Source organism: Asterias amurensis, chromosome 4, assembly GCF_032118995.1.
Source record: "Asterias amurensis chromosome 4, ASM3211899v1".
NCBI classification, from domain to species: Eukaryota; Metazoa; Echinodermata; class Asteroidea; order Forcipulatida; family Asteriidae; genus Asterias; species Asterias amurensis.
In genome coordinates, this window is record NC_092651.1 from 20,006,189 (window position 1) to 20,025,067 (window position 18,879).

Consider the following 18,879-nt stretch of genomic DNA (forward strand, 5'->3'; position numbering starts at 1 on the left):
ATGAGATACGATGATGATGGATCAAGCTTTCATTTTGTATTTCAATCTTGTGGTTAATCTTGCGTGATGGACTCAGTAGATAGAGTCCTCTTGAAAGTGGGGTAAGAAAAGACTACAAGTCTCTCAAATGATGTATAAAATATTACAGACTAAACTTAGTTTGATATTTGACATTGGACATTTCCACTCGGGTTTGTGCAGCGAGTGTCTGCCTTGCTATTTCAAAATTAGACAATATTGGTGAATGTGAAAGTCTACTTTTCATTTGGAGATTGCATGGGCATTAGTATACAAACCTATGAGAATGTCCAATGTAAATGTCCAGTTTCGAAGTATACCGAAACAGAATCCGGGTTAAAGTGTAATTTTGATATACCTATAACTTTTCGGATCAACCTGATGGGCCAGGTCCCAGTACCCGAAACCGGGTCTTCTGAACCGGGTTTCTTTATAGTGTAGTTCATCCCAAATAGTAGCCTAACTAATGTACTGTTTGTTTCTCTATTTTGCTTTTAGCATCCAGGTTGGTACCAATGGTTTAAACGGGAGTGCTTCACTTTAAAGTCGACACTGCATTTTTTTTTTTTTTTTTTAAGTTCTCATTTGTTATCGCTTAATAAGACTTTTTACCCATTTTTATCTTTGCAGTTCCGGGCGTGGTTGTTTGGCGTGAGTTTCACCCTCTCCTTCGGGGCTATGTTCTCAAAGACGTGGCGAGTCTACAGCATATTCACAAACAAGAAATTACAAAAACGGGTGAGTTTTGAGCTGACATGCGTCTAAATATTTAATTCTTTAGACATTTTATTCCGGTATAAGTATCACTGCAATCCAGACAGAATCCAACGAATTCATCATTTGGACAGCAGCTAAAAAAGCAAGTGACATCTTTGAAATAATAATGAATTATTTATTTATATTTTTAATGCAATTGAAATCTCTCACAAATAGTATGCTTGGGTATCCCCTGGAGTCTTGAACTGCAGCGTTTATCAGTGCCAGGGTGTAAAAAATGCCTGTAGTAGTCATAGATATACAGCGTTGTTAAACAGCAGTTCAACCTATAATTAAAATAAACACATATAATGGTAATAAACTGCAAGCTTCCAACTGGGCCCAATTTCATAGCGGCCGATTTTGTGCTTACTTTGCAGTTTCTATTTCATAGCGCTGCTAACCGTAAGCACACGAAAAGGCATGCTAACCTTCCGGTGCTTACCGCACGAAAATAAATGACGTCACAATGCAAATACACAATAACACGCAATATGGCCGCCAATTTTTTCTGCTAACCTGTGAAATACACTAAGGCTTAAGCAAATGTTTCTGCTACAGTAAGCACGCAAATGTGCTTACCGTTAAGCAGCGCTATGAAATTGGCCCCAGGTTATATATTCAAAACATTAACGTTCACAGACTTGTATACTGACTTTGGTATATGGATGATAATTGTGAAGAGAACTTGTTGAGAACTTCTCTTAGCTTGTAATGCTATATAGTTTGAATATAACACTAATTATTGGGGGGGATTTTTCGTAAATCCAATAACCAATTGCGGAGCTAAAACTGTCTCATGTATATTGCGGTTACATGTCTTCGACAGTTACACCAATGTTGTCCGCTTGCATTATAGACAAGGGCCCTATTACATAGAGCATGCTTATAAGCACCAAAAGCAGCTAAGCACAAACAAAGTTATGCTTACCAGAATAAGGTTACCAGCCAGAATATTGTGTAACTAGACCATCTTTAACTGGTATCCTGCTTAGTTTTCGTAAGCAGAAAATTGTTAGGTATTTTTTGTTTCTGCTTAAGCAGCTCTATGAAATTGAGGAAGAAAGAGAGAGAGATTATGAAGATATGAAGTTATAGAAATAGCATTGTTTGTTATTCTTTGTTTCAGGTAATCAAGGATTACCGTCTGTTCGTAATGGTAGGCATCCTTCTCTTAATAGACATCGCAATATTGACACTATGGCAGATCTTAGACAATGTGACTGTGCGAATCAGGGTACTTAGCAAAAAGGTAAGTCGCTAATGAAAAAAACGACTTAAAGGGAAGGTACACCTTCGGTAATTGTCAAAGACCCAGTCTTCTCACTTGGTGTATCCCATCATATGCATAAAACAACAAACCTGTGAAAGTTTGGGCTCAATCGGTCATCGAAGTTGCGAGAAAATGATGAAAGAAAAAACACCCTTGTTGGGTGAATTTGTGTGGTTTCAGATAGGAATAAAAGACTTCTGGCTAGAAGTCTTTTATTATTTTAGTGAGAAATTATCTCTTTCTCAAAAACTACGTTACTTTAGAGGGAATCGTTTCACACAATGTCGTATACTATCAACAGCTCTCCAATGCTCGTTACCAAGTCAGTTTGTTAGTAAAATTTTGTTTTGAGTAACTACCAAACGTGTACCTTCCCTTTAAAAGGAATTAGCTGCAGAGGTGGTAAATCAATCTTTATTGAGCAAATCAATATCATACAAAATATCAATAGGCAGAGGTTAAAGAAAGCACACTTAAGCCCAGGTCATTTATCATGGCCAACCACAAAGTTGGCCATGGTAGAGTGCAGGGCAAACAAAACAAGATAAACGCAGGACATACCACCGAGTGAAAAGCAAATGTGCAACAAAAATAACTTAACTTCTAAGAAAGAAAAAAATCAGAAAAAAAATTTGATTGGAAAAAAAACAAAAGGTTAACGAAAACTAAAGGTATATGGTCCCATTAAACATGGCGTGTGTCAACCAAAACGTTTCACTGTGGATATGAATATATTACGAAGGAAAAATGAATAGAGCGGCAAGAGGGGTATGACAAAGTAGAAGGTTCAGATACTTAACGTTGCAAAAACATACTGCACAAAAACAACAAAAAACCATACGAATATTTTGTTATACATCAATAAATATATAATGTAGACTGAGTGAATTGTTACCAAGACACCAGAATATATCTTTTTTGTTATGACAAAGTGATGTCTTGTATGTTAAGGCCTGCTTAGAGGCGTCTAGATTTGTTAAGCATTAATCAGCATGGAACCAGTCTCAAACCCACACATCACTGTGTAATCTCCGTTGGTAACCCACAGTCTAGCAATAACCAAATGTGTACACGCTTAGCACTCTCCATGCTTGCTTTTATTTTATTTTATACATATATTTTTTATGCATCCATTTACACTTACATGACTAAGAATTTGTGGCTGTTTTAAACAAAATGTGAACAAAAAATTAATACATGAATGTATCTATGGCCTATAGAAGGTAGACCCAACACATTAGTGTGTAATATTTTTTTAAGATTCCTTTTTACTTTTCACACTACGTGACTGAGATTTCATGTTGTTTTAAACCAGTGTGACCAATAAATAAATGAATGAATGAATGAATGTATATTTGGCCCCAATTACAGGACGAAATACCCGATAGACCTAACACAATAGTGGTTCTACAACAACACAATTGCGGTGGGGAACTCTCCATGTATTTCATCTGGGCGGTCTACATTTACAAAGGATTACTGCTCGTCTTTGGGACGTTCATTGTATGGCAGACCAGGTAAGGTTTCACCCTTTGTTCCTTCCTTTCACTATTTATTGTATCCGTTCTCAAAAATTGCCAATGTTTTTTGTTGCTTGTAAGTCGATTCCAAAAAGGGAATTCTTGAAAAAATCAGGAGTTTTTTTTTAAGGATGGCAATTCTATGCTACGAAAACAAAATTGTCTCGGGAATGCAGACCAAATGATCACGATCAATAGGTTGCATTGACTCAAAAGTACTCCTCTCTATACGAAAGAAGAATTCACAATATCAATCCACGCTCTCTCATGTGAAACTTTATTTATGTACGTGGTTTAAGCCAATTTATCACAAAAGTTCGTTTACGATCCATTTTATTTCAAAATTTTAGATGGCGTGCGAACAGCTGTCCTCATTCTTGAACGATAATGATAACAATATCTTAGGTTTTCTCTTCATAAGACAAGTGGGTCTTACTTTTTAGCGAGCTGCGAAGCAAAGTGAGCATATGTAAAGGCCGTTTTTGACATTTTCTTAATTAAAAATGATACACAGTGACTTACAAATCTAAAAGGCACATCTTGATTCCAATGTCCTTGTAATTTTTCTGTTTAGAGACTTCATCCGTAAAGCTTTACTGGGTATTTGATATCGAACACCGCCCTCGGACCTAATTTGATGAAACAAATCTAAGTCGAGTTTTATCTAACAATCCAACTAACTGTATTTGCTCTACACCTTCTATTCTCTTTATCTCTCATTCACATCCCGCCATCACATGTTCAGAAATGTGAACATTCCAGCCCTGAATGACAGTAAATACATAGGTCTGTCCATCTATAACGTGGTCATATTCAGCGCCTTGGGGGTGCCTCTCTCGTATCTCCTAGCCGATAACAGTGGCTATACATATGCCATCGTTGGCGGTCTTATCATCTTTTGTACGACTCTCACGTTATGTCTACTATTCCTACCGAAGGTGAGGCTTCATATACTTGATGGTTTTGCTGCATGTACACCCAAAAAAATAGTGTAGATACACGTGAGTAGTTTGTAATTTAGTGTGCAGGGTTTACCCTGGGTTTTTTTTCAGTAACTGGCCAGCGTGCCCAGTTTGTCATGTGTACTTAATGTTTTGCTGCATGTATACCAACAAAATAGTGTAGATACGCTTGAGTAGTTTGTAATTTAGTGTGCAGGGTTTACCGTGGTTTTTTTTCAGTAACTGGCCAGCGTGCCCAGTTTGTCATGTGTACTTGATGTTTTGCTGCATGTACACCAACAAAATAGTGTAGATACGCTTGAGTAGTTTGTAATTTAGTGTGCAGGGTTTACCGTGTTTTTTTTTTCAGTGACTGGGCAGCGTGCCCAGTTTGTCATGTGTACTTGATGTTTTGCTGCATGTACACCCAAAAAATAGTGTAGATACGCTTGAGTAGTTTGTAATTTAGTGTGCAGGGTTTACTGTGGGTTTTTTTTTTTCAGTGACTGGCCAGCGTGCCCAGTTAATTGTCATTTAAATATCCCACCATTTTTCACTGGTCACCAGATTTTCCGTCCACGTTGTCATGTTGTATGTAGTTTCTATGTCATCATTGTTGGAACAGCCTTTATATGATTACCTGACCGTAATTCTGGATATCAGTACCTGTGCATATCACGGGCAGAAAGGTGACTTTCTTCTGGCTTTAAGATATCAGTACCTGTGCATATCACGGGCAGAAAGGCGACCTTCTTCTGGCTTTAAGATTACAATTTTACAAGAAAGTTGGGCAACCATTGCTCGCATTAGCCATACCTCGAAAGGCCTGAAACATGTGAATTAAAAAAAAAAATGGTTTTTATTATTTGTATATCTGTCTGTACTTCGAATAGCAAACAATATTCTCATGAAAGATTTATGGAAAAATTTTAAGGATGTACCCTCTTCTCTTTACTGCATAGACATGTGTCATTGTCAAACTTATTTTGCCTCCTGCATGCATTGGGGAGTATGTGCACGTAACGTTTGTTTTATGTCAGTCATTCTATGTAAATAATGCACGAATGATATGTCATTTGACTGATATCTTTGTTGATAAAGTGAGACACTGACCATGCTCCACTGCAACCCTTATCATTTGCATGACTTACGTTACCTTCATGGCATATTAAAGACAGTGGACACTATTGGTAATTGTCGAAGACCAGTCTTCTCACTTGGTGTATCTCAACATATACATAAAATAACAAACCTGTGAAAATTTGAGCTCGATTGGTCGTCGGAGTTGCGAGATAATTATGAAAGAAAAAAAAACACCCTTGTCACACGAAGTTGTGTGCTTTCAGATGGTTGATTTCGAGACCTCAAGTTTCTAAACTTGAGGTCTCGAAATCAAATTCGTGGAAAATTACTTCTGTCTCGAAAACTACGTCACTTCAGGGGGAGCCGTTTCTCACAATGTTTTATACTATCAAACTCTCCCCATTACTCGTTATCAAGTGAGGTTTTGCGTGCATGCACTGAACCTATGCATATGCAGCATGAATATTAACGACGTATTTTATGATTGCAGAGAATACCCAACGGCCGAACATTTCCCATGACATTCATGACATGCACTTCAGTTTGAAAAAATAATGGCGAACGTGTTTCGTCGACCAAGGGCGTTTAATTTTCTGCAAGGACGGTTTTACATGGGGCGGACACAACTGCATATGCAAATGTGTCCGGGCGGACACAATTGCATTATGCAGCAGCGTCCGGGCGGACACGATTGCATATGCAAAACCGTCTGGCGGACAATATTACATATGCAATACTATCCTCCGGATAGTATTGCACAGAGGACATAGTTGCATGCGACACCGGCGTTGCTATGCAATAAACATTGATGGTCTCATCTGTTTGTGTCCTTTCCCGTTTAGTGTTTAACGACCTACTGGCTAATTGTCATGTCATGCATGAGTATACACTTATCTAAAGACTTATTGGTTAATTACTGGCTTGCACGAATGAATAATGTTAAAAATTGATGTCTTTATGAGTCTGTAACTGTTAAAGTCACATGTGGCTCTTCGTGCTTATTGTCTAGTTTGGAGTCACGCTTGACTGCGTTGATCTTTGCAAGATGATGTTCTCTGACTTCGAAGGACATTTTATGGCAAAGCTATCGTAGTGCTATCAGTTACCTGTTCGATGCTATCGGTTACCTGTTCATGTTTGTTGTGTTGTCATTTAGCCTTCGAGAAAGACTCTGCTAGGGTCGAAACGTCAGGCCATTAACTATTTTTTGCATTTATACTCTCGGTCCATTTGGTTGGTAAGTTGTTTGCAACAGCTAATTCTATTTTTTCAAAGCTATCGTACTCTGATGATAGTTAAATTAAAAAACTTTAGTTAACTAAAAACTAGTGCAAATGTCTGCAATGCTCTCAGTTTGTAAAGCAACTGTCTAGTGTACGGACTAGTGTACGGACTGTTGTTGTATAAAGTCTTCAAGCTCTATCTGTGCTTTCAGTTTTTGCTTAGTTTTTGTAAGCACCAACAAGTTTGGTAGCTCGTTTTTTAAATGAAATTTTTGGTCTTGGTTAAGAAAGGGCCACTGTCGCCGTGATCACAGCGAGTCTTTGGCCAGACATTGAATCTTGAACGTTCACCCACAGTTGCTGCACACGCGTAGCGATAGACGGTTAACACACGCACGTGTAGTAACTGGGTTAAAGTTCATGTTATGTCCAGCCGCAAGCAGACTGACGCTGCACCTTTAAGTCAAAGAAGGAACAGTGAAATTGTTTTCCTTCACGTTGCATGTTGCATGTTCATGTTTTCCACCGTCCACCTCCAAAAGGCTTTGGCAAGTAGCTGAATAGATGTAGACGTATAGATGTGTGCTGCATGTCCATGTTCTGCTTAGCATATCTCGTAAATGTCTTCATCAAGGTTGCATGCTTCGAGAAGGGTTACATCACACTAACAACCCTCATCTTGATACCCTCTGAAGGTTTTGAGAATCATCTATGGTTACGCGCCTGAAGAGGTCGGGACCCGAGTGATGTCGAACATCAACGGTCGACAGGGCACCAGGAACGGCCCGAGCGAGGAGCGGACAAGAAGCGTCATGATCGGTGGAGAGTACAGCACGGTGGTTCAGGACGAACGGGAACGATCGAGTGAAGCCAAAATATGATTCAAATCAAACAAAACTTTGTAAATATAAAATCCGAAGAGCTGTACAGAATGTATCTATATACTTTTTGCCCCTTCATGTACCTGTGTGGCTGGGTTGCCATGACGGTTGTTTTTAACCCACACTTGACGTAAAAGAACCACCGATGACAACACACTGTAACTTTGGAACGTATTGGTGAAGACAATGACACTGACCAGTATCTTTTCGCAAAATATGTTTTGTGGCACGGAGTTTACCTGGCACCTAACGTCACACTTCGTGAATTGTGTCAGAGATCTGCTTGTGAGATCACTCACTTAATCACCTTTGACCTCACATCATTTCACATGGCGTTGGTGGTTCTAGAAATTCTCGGTTAAACTTGACGTATATACGTGTGTATACATATAAAGCCAACACAGTCATGTCCTCATCCTTGCGTTATAAGGACAGGGGACCAGTCTACATCGATGTCCCTAGTGATTTAGCATGCGTGCGGATTTGGATGTCGTTGGGGCTACCCTATAATGCCCTTTTTGTCATCTTACTACTGTATATGGTTATGATTGTTCAGCAAGATAGTCGCCACCATCAGCCAAGAGCTGTAAACATTGGTAACGCATCACTAACTGAGATCGTGACGTTAGGACAAGATATGATGTTTGGATGTAATCGATCCATCACAGTGCTATAAAACACGGCTTATTTGTGAGTACAGTCTCACGATGACACGTTCTGTTCACCTAAAGTCGCATGAAGTTCACCCGGTCATCGGCAGAGGCAGTTTGCGTTAGTGTTTTGAAAATCCCCAGCCAGATCCCAGTGGGACTTTGGGACGCTTCCCTTACGTGTTAAGTCATCCTCTATGTTGTTTTGCCGTATAATACCAAAGATAGCCGTGGCTTTCTGTTGGGTTCTGTTCTGTTTCACCGACTCTTTAAACTCACCGTGTAAAGTTACTTTGCGTAAATGGTGATCCAAGCAAGGCAAAAATGCAACTTTTAGTGTGAAAACAAGCCTCGTATGATATAATATTGGACCTGCAAATCCCGTTATAAACGCAATGCACAAATGATGTTTGGTTCCCTCAATTGGTAATCAAACACAATGGTTTGCATATATATTTGTGAATTGTAATAATTGTGTTAATATGTGGAGAAATGATCTAAATACAATGGGAATATTGCTTGTCAACATACATCACATGATAGAGTGAAATGGAGAAACGTGAAGAGACTTTCTTCCTTTGCGAGTTTGACTCCAAATCGACAACCATAATTTTTGTTCAGCTGTGTTCAAGGGAACTCCATTATGATTGTCTTCCCTCTTGGGTCTACAACACTTCTGCCTTTATATAAACAGAAATTCCCACAAGGTGAGCTTGCACGTGGACAACCAAAAACGGAGATACCACGCGTCTTTGTGATACACCCGATGGCAATCAGCCGTAGAGGACGTTGACACGGCAGTGTGATTTGCTCGCACATGCCCAGCGCACGCCAGGGAAGATTTGCAACGAGAGATAAGCCGACCACTCACCTTGCCTGTGAGCAAGTTTTTCTTCACTATAGAATTGCCATCCTCAATTTTTATTTAAGGATTCCCTTTTGCGAATCAATTTAGAAGAAGACGAAAATCCCACTAGTTGCAATTTTGTAATGCAGAAAAACATTGGTGCCTGGGATATACACACAACAAAAAGAGAGTTTCGAAAGGCTAACTTATTAGGAAAACCATAGAGCTAGGACCCCTATATAGCTCTATGGGAAAACATACACTTTTGGTGAGGAGTCGAATGCTTCAACATGCACCGAGCATTCATGTTCATTGAGGTTGTCTGAATATTTGCGTGCGTTCTCCCGTGGCAACATAATTGGGACTAACAGAATGATGTACCTTATGTTTGAGTTTGATCTCTCTTGACAAATTGAAATTAGCAGACTGTACGAAAATGTCATTGTCTTTACAAACCTTATGGGAAATACATTGGAGTGGTAATCAACGTATGCCTTTTTCACGGAAAACAGTATACTCAAAGGACCCGCTACAGAGATATTGCTCAACAGCCACGAATAGTGGTGAAGATTCCCTAACAGAATGATTTCCCAACTGCGCAGGAAAAAGTACACCTTTGGCGTTGAGTTCGAATGCTTGGACGGGTAATTAACATTCACTCGGCAGCTACTGCTTTGCCAATTTGTCCAAGCATTCATGTAACTTAACATTTTGCTTGCGTTCTCCCATGACAACATAGTTTAGAATAACAGATTGTTCGAACATGTCATGTTCGTTTCAAATCTTACGGGAAATATATTGGAGTGGTAATAAACGTAAAGCCCTTTTCATTTGGAAAAACAATTCTCAGAGGACCCATTAAAAAGATATTACCAAACCACTGGGGAGCAAGAAATGCTGGGTAAAGATTATCCATGTGATGCACCTAATAGACGAATGTCTTTGGTCATTTCGTATAATAGAAAGGGAATGTAAATTACAAGAACGTCTGGACTCAGATCTGTTGGTGGATCTTCTGAACAAATTCTGATCAATCCCGTCCATTTTTATTACGGATTCGTTTCTGTTTTCTGAAGTTTATGTTTTCCGGTATCTCAGTCGTTGACCTGTTTCGCTTCACTGCGTTCTTTCTTGAAAACGAGACAAGTTGTATATGGCTTATTTTGGACAGAGCCTTTATGTGTTCGAAAGATACCAAAAATGGCTGCGGCATGGTGTGTATTTTCATAGTCATGCCAAACTACAGTGTGAAGATTCAAATTCATTCCCGAATCTGCAGGTGGTTTAGAGTAACTCTCCCTCTCTCTCCATTACTGCATGTTCTTTCTTTAAAACTCAACGAGGAGACTAAATTGAGAATGGAGTGGAAATAGTCTGGTCCCACTGTTATGGAACTATATGAAGTGTTCGTGATCGCTACTGCATGCACATGAACACGACAATGTGACCTTAATATGAAAAAGCCCTTTGTATATAGCTCTAATTTAAACGCACTTGGCGTTTCTCACCAAGGGAGACAATTCTTGTCTCCTTCTTTTTGTCATCCTTTTTTTAAACATAATAGTTTCTTCGTTTTATTTATCCCCCTGTGGATCGTTCTGTCTCATGGCAATCGCTTTGAAATTTCATTTCATGCAAGTAGAGTTCCGGACAACCGTTGGCATTACCAAATGAAACGAAAGCAACACCGGTGAATTTCCCCACGGTCCCCGGTACGGTTACTTAAACATAGTGGGTTGATTCACGCGGAGTTCGGTCTTTTCATCAAAATACCACGGAGGAGAAAAATGTGCCAAGAGACCTTTTTCATTGGTTCTTTTTTTCACGGATTTCTGTCTATGTGGGCCTCTATATAGCCTTTATATAGGCCCCATGTTCCACCTTTCAGCAGCCGCTATTATACGCCATAATATAGGGCCATCAGATTCTGGAATTGAAAAAGGATTCATCAATGAATGGTTCACAACCAAGTGTCTTTTGTTGGTTGCTCGCTTGTTGTTGTCACGTTCAATTTTTGGTGGCTTTGCTTTGAGTCTTTAATCTTTGTTCACATCTATGACACGGGAGGACATTTTGTATGGGGCGGGTACATTTTAGAGTATTTAAAATAGAAACCCCAAAGCTTTACTAACTTTCTCGTTAAAGCGTTTTCTCTCATGTAACTGCGTTGTATAAAGTATTTAAATATATACAAATGTGTTTTTAATCAGGTAAAAACAAAATAAGTGCTATGTAAAAATGGAATGAAAATAATATAATTGTCTGTACTTTAAAATAGTAAACAATATATGGATATAAAATAGTAATCAACACATATTTCATTTGAATTGTATATTATAAACTATATTGTTTGGCCCTGGGTCAGTATTACGATAAGGGAGAGTATTGAGTAGAGTAAGGGGCCCTTAAGTTTGATATTTATAAAGACGTCCACATTTTTGCTATTTGGTGAAAGATATCGGCCCTAGAATACAGCTAAATTTGTTTTCCCACATGAGTTATTTTTTTATAATTTCAATTCTGAATCTAAAACATGATTGCTTGTTTGTTTGTTTGTTTGTTTGTTTGTTTGTTTGTTTGTTTGTTTGTTTTTTGTTTTTTGTTTTTGTTTGGTTGTTAATATTGCTTAAGTTGAAAACAAAATGTATTATGCACATGGCAGTCTGTACGCTGTAAGCGTTCCGAGTAAGGAATACATTATTTATTTTTGTGTGGATAACTTTTTTGCCTGACGTTTCGACCTATATAGTAGCAGAACCTTTCTCGAAGGCTAAAAAAGAAAGACTTCGAAAAAAGACTCTGCTATAAGGGTCGAAACATAACGCCACTGACTAATTTTGTTGAAGTACGACATAATGTAATGTTTTTGCATAATACGCAATCAACAACTAAGTATATTTTTCATAATTTAATATAAATAGTATATTACGCATATGTTATGGGATAGGCCTGTCATGATGCATGCATAGATTTTGGCAAAAGTTTGATCAAGTTTTTATCAATTCAGTCACATGGTGTAAATTTGAAGTTGATTTGATAACAGAAATTCTAATTTCGGCTCGAAGTGGCTGCCATCGTTTGTTATCCTACCTTCATGGTTCACACAGGACAATTTGACCTGATAACCAAATATATTTAACATGACATGCGTTGATTGTGTGCCAGGTTAAATGCTTGTATCATCAAAGGCACATCATTCACCCAAATATTTCCCCTATCGGACATACCAATAGTGCACCTGCTTGTTGGACATTTGAAGTGAGAGGTTGATCACACTAAATGGCACATCATATCCTCATGGTCAAAACCCCATTTAACTCATTGGTGAGACAGATTTTACGTAAGCTGTGTGCGTCTGGTTTGACGAAATAACGTGAACAAATTTGATGATTGGTTTTGGAAAGTAGTGTTGGACATGATTGATCCAGAATGATCGAACTATCAATAATTGAGATACACATTGAGGTCGGCAAAGACGGATGGGAAGGGGTCTTAATGTAATGGTGTTAGATTACCGCCTAAATTCGAACCACATACATCATAGTTACGCCAGTAAGGTCCGACCGTATCTTGATCCATGCCGTTGATAACGCGTTATAATGACTGACGTCATCGACGGACATTTTACACCAATGACAACCGACCATTATAAGACTACAGACGTGACCTATCCACACTTTCATTTGTATGTCAATGTTCAAAGCATAACCCCCTTCATAAGACCATTGCAGAAGGCAAGCAAGAACATTTCCCTTTCAAGATAACCACATTTATAACCACTTTATCACTTTATATACTCGACCATCATAACTTCTTTCTCGATCAAATTAATGATGCAAATTTATGTTCTCGAGGGCGCGAAGAACAATGTGACTATTTTTTTTTAAGTGATTGTTATCTTTTGGATTTTGTTGCTGGTGGTAAGGGTTGGCATTTGATATCTTGTAATACCTTCCAATGTGTTTGAATGTACTTCATACCTGATACTCGTCCGTGCACTAGGTTTTGTGCCCTTCCTTTGAGTCGTTTATTGTGAAGGTTTCTGTGCCAATCATCTTTCTTGGGTTAGCCATCTCGAATTGATCTGAACACTCAAATATGAAGATGAAGAAACATGCAATTCTTCGGGCGGTTTGGAATTGATTGGTTTTATAATGGAGAAAATAAGTAAAGGGGAATATTACGATTTTCTTCTAGATGCTAGATGATTTTATCGGGCTTGTGTAAATATTGGACTATCAAGAACTAAATACTGCAATGTCTGATTGCGCACTTGGTCTTCGCCAAAATATTCATCAATTTTAAAACATGCTTCGCTTGGTTAGGATCCCAATCTTATTCTGTTTTCTTTCAATCTCACGTTCTAGGTTATCGAGAAGGGGATAGGACACCATATCTTGTTGTGTACGAAACCTATAAAAGGCTTAATTTTACGGGTAGCAATTTAACAGAAGCTTTTGAAGTCCTTGTTGTCGCTTAGCATGTTAACGTTGTGCTGCTTTCTGAATTAAACACAGTTGTAAACCAATATTGTATTTTAACAGCGTGTATCACGTTGCATGCAAACGGGGCTGTGTGTGGTTTTGGGAAGCTTGGACAAACTAGCTGCAATTAGAGATACAAAGGAATGTACTACATTTGTTAACAATGGATTGCTGGGTTAGCCAAACAAAGTAACGGACGGACAAATAATGTGACTTGGACGGAAATCAAATTTAGAGTCGAGCTCAGCTTCATTTCTTCTTGACTTTGGGTCTTTGTTATTGGAATCTGGTTTTCATGCTCAAAAGCCGAGGATAAAATAAACTTCAATTTGTTTTTCTCTTTTTTGATAATGGGAACTCCTTGATTATTTCAGAAGATAGGATTTTCATGCAACGGCTAGAGCTATCCCGTCCCGTTGAAAGCTCTCTAGTAAAGGATTTGAACTAGGTCATGAGCTGTCATGGGAATGGAAAGAATTGGGACAAAAACGAAAAGAACCGGAAATCGAAATCGTGGGGTCTAGTTCCCAGCTCCGTTATCAATCGGACCGTGAACAAATATGCACTCAGGCAATTTTGACTGACTATGGGGAAATGATGGGCAGTCCATGCGCCACAAACGAACCATGTATAACCCATTAAAAATAGACTCTGTAAGTTTTTGAGATACATCGGCAACTGAATCGTCGATTCATCGATGATTGAAGGTTTCTGTGAATTTTTTTTGTAAAAAGCCGAGGGCGAGTCGATTTTTAACAGTAGTGCTGGAGACACGGCAGACAGGAAGCGAAGTGTGATTTTTAGTCACCCGACCACTCTCAACTCTGTAAAGGTGTAATGTATTTCTTGGCATAAATTCCATACGTTTTGTATATTTTCTTCTGGTGTTTTTGATCGCCTTGTGCATTAGATATAGAACATTTTCTCAAAATTGGGCAGGAAAATGCATTGCAAACACAAATCTTCCAAATGTTTCACGCCTTATAGACACCATGAGAGTCGTTCATAATTAATTTAATTAATGGTGATTTTTTTCTCTGACCAGACTTGAAACTGTTGACAAAATAAGACAGACCTATACAAACTTCAGTATTACTCTGACCATTGAGCAATGCTTTGACCAAGTTTAACAGTATAGTGGATACCATGCTGGTGAATGTTACCAGAAAAATGTAAGCCACTATGTCGTTGACAAAGACCAGGCGTTTACAAAAATTCCGGTCCCCCAAAGAAACCCTTTTGTACCACCCTTCTCTCCAAAAATGGATGTGGTGGAACTGGTACCTAAATTAGAGAATTATTTGGTAAGAAATAACCCTTTCCATTGGGACAAATTGGTATCTCCCAGCACAGTTTCCACTAAAATGTTATACAGACTGCACCACCCTGAATCATTGGACCTATTTTTGGCATTTTCAATTGAAACACAGCTAAAATTGTCAGAACTCAATTTTACATTTGTGTTTCTATCACCAACAAGAGAACAAGTATTTCAATGCGAGATACTCAACAACTTTTTGAGGGAAAAAGTTATTGAAAATGATCAAAAATCTTGACTGGTCCTATACAAAATTAGGTGCTTTCTTCGAAAGAGGTGATGGAACGGTAATAGTTTGATTGAAACATTTAATTGTTTCTGTGGAAAGCAAAATGATTTGAGAGTATTGTATGTTTTCGGAACTAAAACATTGTCCTCTAAGCCTATGACTGACACGAGACGACAGTAAATTGATTGACAATGTTTAACTAACCTAGCAAAACCATTGTTATTCTTTATGTGTTTAAATGAGATTGAACATTATTGCAAGCTGATACCAAATTGAAGATGACCCTGTGTATAACCTGTTATGGCATCACGTTTAAACGCTAGGAGAAACTTTTCCTTCAAAAGCTAAAATGACAAGATAACATTCTCATTTCACATGTAAACGCTGTTTCTTCGTGTGATGTTGTGCTCATATCTGCATGGTTAGTGCACACCACCACGTGAGACTCAAGTAGGAGTCGAACCCATTTACCCATGTGCGTGACTTGTTATAGGTTTCAATGTGGGTATTCTTTCTCCAGGCGACGTAGTTTACACTGAAAATAAAAACGGCTTTAATTATAGGGCTTTAACTTTGTGTAATGACTGGAGTATGTCAGTACAAACATAGAGATGGTACAAGCATTGCACGTTCTCACAGTTAATGACTTGTAGATCTGTTTCTCAATCTGTTTCCATTACGTATACGTTTTGTATACGCGCCCAAATGGCTACCATCTCCCAAATAATATGTCTTGAATACCTACATAATCTCTCATTATTAGAGGACTGCTCATGGAGTTGCCTTCATTCTGCAGAGAACGTAGAAGGTTGAACTAGAGCAGCCTGAGGGATATTACAGCCTATCAAACAGGGATCTTGATGTCAAATCAAGTCAGCCTCGTGTCCCCCTTCTTCAATTTAACATCTATGGCCTTGTTGAGAGGCTTGTACCATGATTAGTAGTCCGAGGAGAACGAACGCGAGACCTGGGCCCAATTTCATGGAGCTGCTTTGCACAAAAATTTGCTGAGCATGAAATTTCTTCCTTGATGATAACAGGATTATCAGCCAAATTTCCACGTGATTTTCAGGATAACCACACAACAGCTGAATACAAGTAATAAGAAATATACAACAAATAGAAATTTGGTTGGTAATCATGTTTTTATCAAGAAGAAGTTTAATGCTAAGCAAATTTTCATGCTAAGCAGCTCTATGAAATTGGGCCCTGCTTTTTGAAAGAAAGAAAAAGTACTCATTATTTGGACGCAGGTGCGGCTTGTGAAGATAAACCAACCCAACGTGTTCCTTTACTCACGTACGCCATACTTCATAATAACGGGGGTTGAAGGTCCGAACTTGTTTCCAGTCATATCATCATCTTCCTCTCAGGCAATTTGACCTGAACCAAATTGGGAATAAAAGACGTGGAAATGGAGAAAGAAAGGAGAACAAAAGAAGACCCATCTGTAAATCGAAAATCTGATTCGTAAGTGGCGTTAGTCCTTCGGGCTGGGTTGTGATGGGATTGCAATCTCCTTTTTATTTGGAACTGAATCCAAAAGATGTTTTGTCCTTTCAACGCGAAAAAATATAAACACTTTGACAATGGTCATCGTCTCTATGATTGGCACGCAGTTGCAAGTTAGACGACACTTTTTATGTTGAATTGCTAAAGGAAATACAGAAGCATTACACTCTCTTGCAGGTGTTTAAACTCTGCCTATTTTTCGCGAACAATGTGGCTTCCCTGTCTGCTATTCAGTCAGGTGCGTGACATTTCTTGTCTAACTCGAATCGATTTGAACCACAAAATGCTCCACACTTGCGTATACACAGCACCGCTTCAAGCATTTATAATGTAAACATCCACTTGTATTACAGCAAACACATCAAACCTTTTTTTTAGTCGAACACACATCAAGTCCTTTGACTGTGGCATAGGGTCGACACTTGAGGACCTACCAAAAAACAGTGCATTGATACCGCAGGTTATTTTTGTTGGTTGGCAGTTTGCAACAGCTAGTTCCTTATTCGCAAAAAGCAATGACAAACCGTATACTTTTTTATATTACTTCCAAGTGTAAGCATTTCAACAAGCAAAAAACAAAAGCAAAGCATTTTTCACAGTTCATCACAGCAATCAATTTGAATACGGAATGATTATGCATTGCCGAATGTAGTTGTTGGCTTCGAAATTAAGAAATATTTGTAATTGTAATGTTTACTGTAAATTGGCCGGTGTCCACGCCTGTAAAAAGAAATAAACATAACTATTTATCTATCTGCACCTGGCGTCGATCTAGAAAAGTCAAATCTAAGTTGAATCGATCATAACCACCATTAGGCTCAGTTCTGACAAGACGAAGACATTTTAAGAAGTAAATAATGTGGTTAAAGGAACACGTTGCCTTGGATCGGTCGAGTTGGTCTTTGAAAAGCGTTTGTAACCGTTTTTTATAAAATACATATGGGTAGAAAGATGTTGTAAAAGTATAATACAATGATCCACACAAACATGCCTCGAAATTGCGTGGTTTTCCTTTTACCTCGTCGACTAACACGTCGGCCATTTATGGGGGTCAAAATTTTGACCCCCATAAATGGCCGACCATGTTAGTTCGCACAGTAGAAGGAAAACCACGCAATTTCGAGGCAAACTTGTGTGGATTATTGTATTCTACTTTTAAAACATCTTTCCAACCATATGCATTTTATAAAAAAAACGGTTACAAACGCTTTTGTTTTGACCAACTCGTCCGATCCAAGGCAACGTGTTCCTTTAACTGTCCATAAAGTTTAACTGCTGTTCATACAAAAATGACATATACTGACAATTTGACGACAAAATAACATGGTGAAAGAACGGATCTGTACTTGCTTTGATGTGGGTTGTTACTTATATGAAAGCAAACCGTATTCCACGAGAGTGTCATGATAGCAGACCTGACAAACTTTCCCCATCTTTCCAAAAACATCAGTTAATCTCGCTCCCAATCCCAAACAACCTCGCAAGTCGTATTAAAGATACAGTGGGTAAGAATATTGCCAATCTGCTGACAGAACCTTGTGAAAACCAATTCTCGAGATTAAATCTAATATAGCTAGAGAGAATCCTAATCATCTTGGCGAAAATAAAACCGATTCGAGGTTTGTCTCCAGAAATCAATCATGTTTTTGGTTTGGGCACCTTTGGTGATATGACAAGGTCTGGGCCCAATTGCATACAGTTGCTAAGCATGAAATTGTTGCCTTGACAAAAACAGGATTACCAACCGAATTTCCAGGTGATTTTTAAAAATAAGTAAACAAAAATGCAATTTGTAACAAATGGAAATGTTGTTGGTAAACCTGTTTTTTATCATTGCAGAAATTTCATGCTAAGCACCGTTGTGTGCTTATCAGCTTTATTAAATTGGGCACAGATGCCTTGCAGGTGTGTTGATTACGGTAAATTGGGTTTCTCCAATACGTGAATCATGGGGTCATAGATTGGTATCGAAATTAATGATCATAAAAAACTTAGATGAGAAGCACTTGCACTTGCAGCTGTTGACAGTATAAATTACTTTGGGAAAGGATTCCCTTCAAAGTATTATAAATGTTTCACTCCAAATTATTTGAATCTAAGATAGCATTTTATGCATCAATCGTTTCTCAGATTTCTGAGGGGTT

At 38.4% G+C, this 18,879-nt stretch overlaps 1 protein-coding gene across 5 annotated transcripts in view; it reads left to right on the top strand.

Moving 5' to 3' along the window:
* The window catches only part of LOC139936139 (gamma-aminobutyric acid type B receptor subunit 2-like), a 268,807-nt gene that overhangs the window by 232,564 nt on the left and 17,364 nt on the right, over positions 1-18,879 (top strand). For 3 of the 5 annotated variants that reach the window (XM_071930875.1, XM_071930874.1, XM_071930876.1), the window contains 5 exons: positions 649-756; positions 1,904-2,026; positions 3,419-3,564; positions 4,313-4,505; positions 7,510-17,651. In XM_071930875.1, the coding sequence (XP_071786976.1) occupies positions 649-756; positions 1,904-2,026; positions 3,419-3,564; positions 4,313-4,505; positions 7,510-7,695 (756 nt within the window). In that variant the 3' untranslated portion in view covers positions 7,696-17,651. Of the gene's footprint in view, positions 1-648; positions 757-1,903; positions 2,027-3,418; positions 3,565-4,312; positions 4,506-7,509; positions 17,652-18,879 lie in introns of those variants that run through there. The other 2 variants (XM_071930878.1, XM_071930879.1) reach the window with 2 other exon arrangements.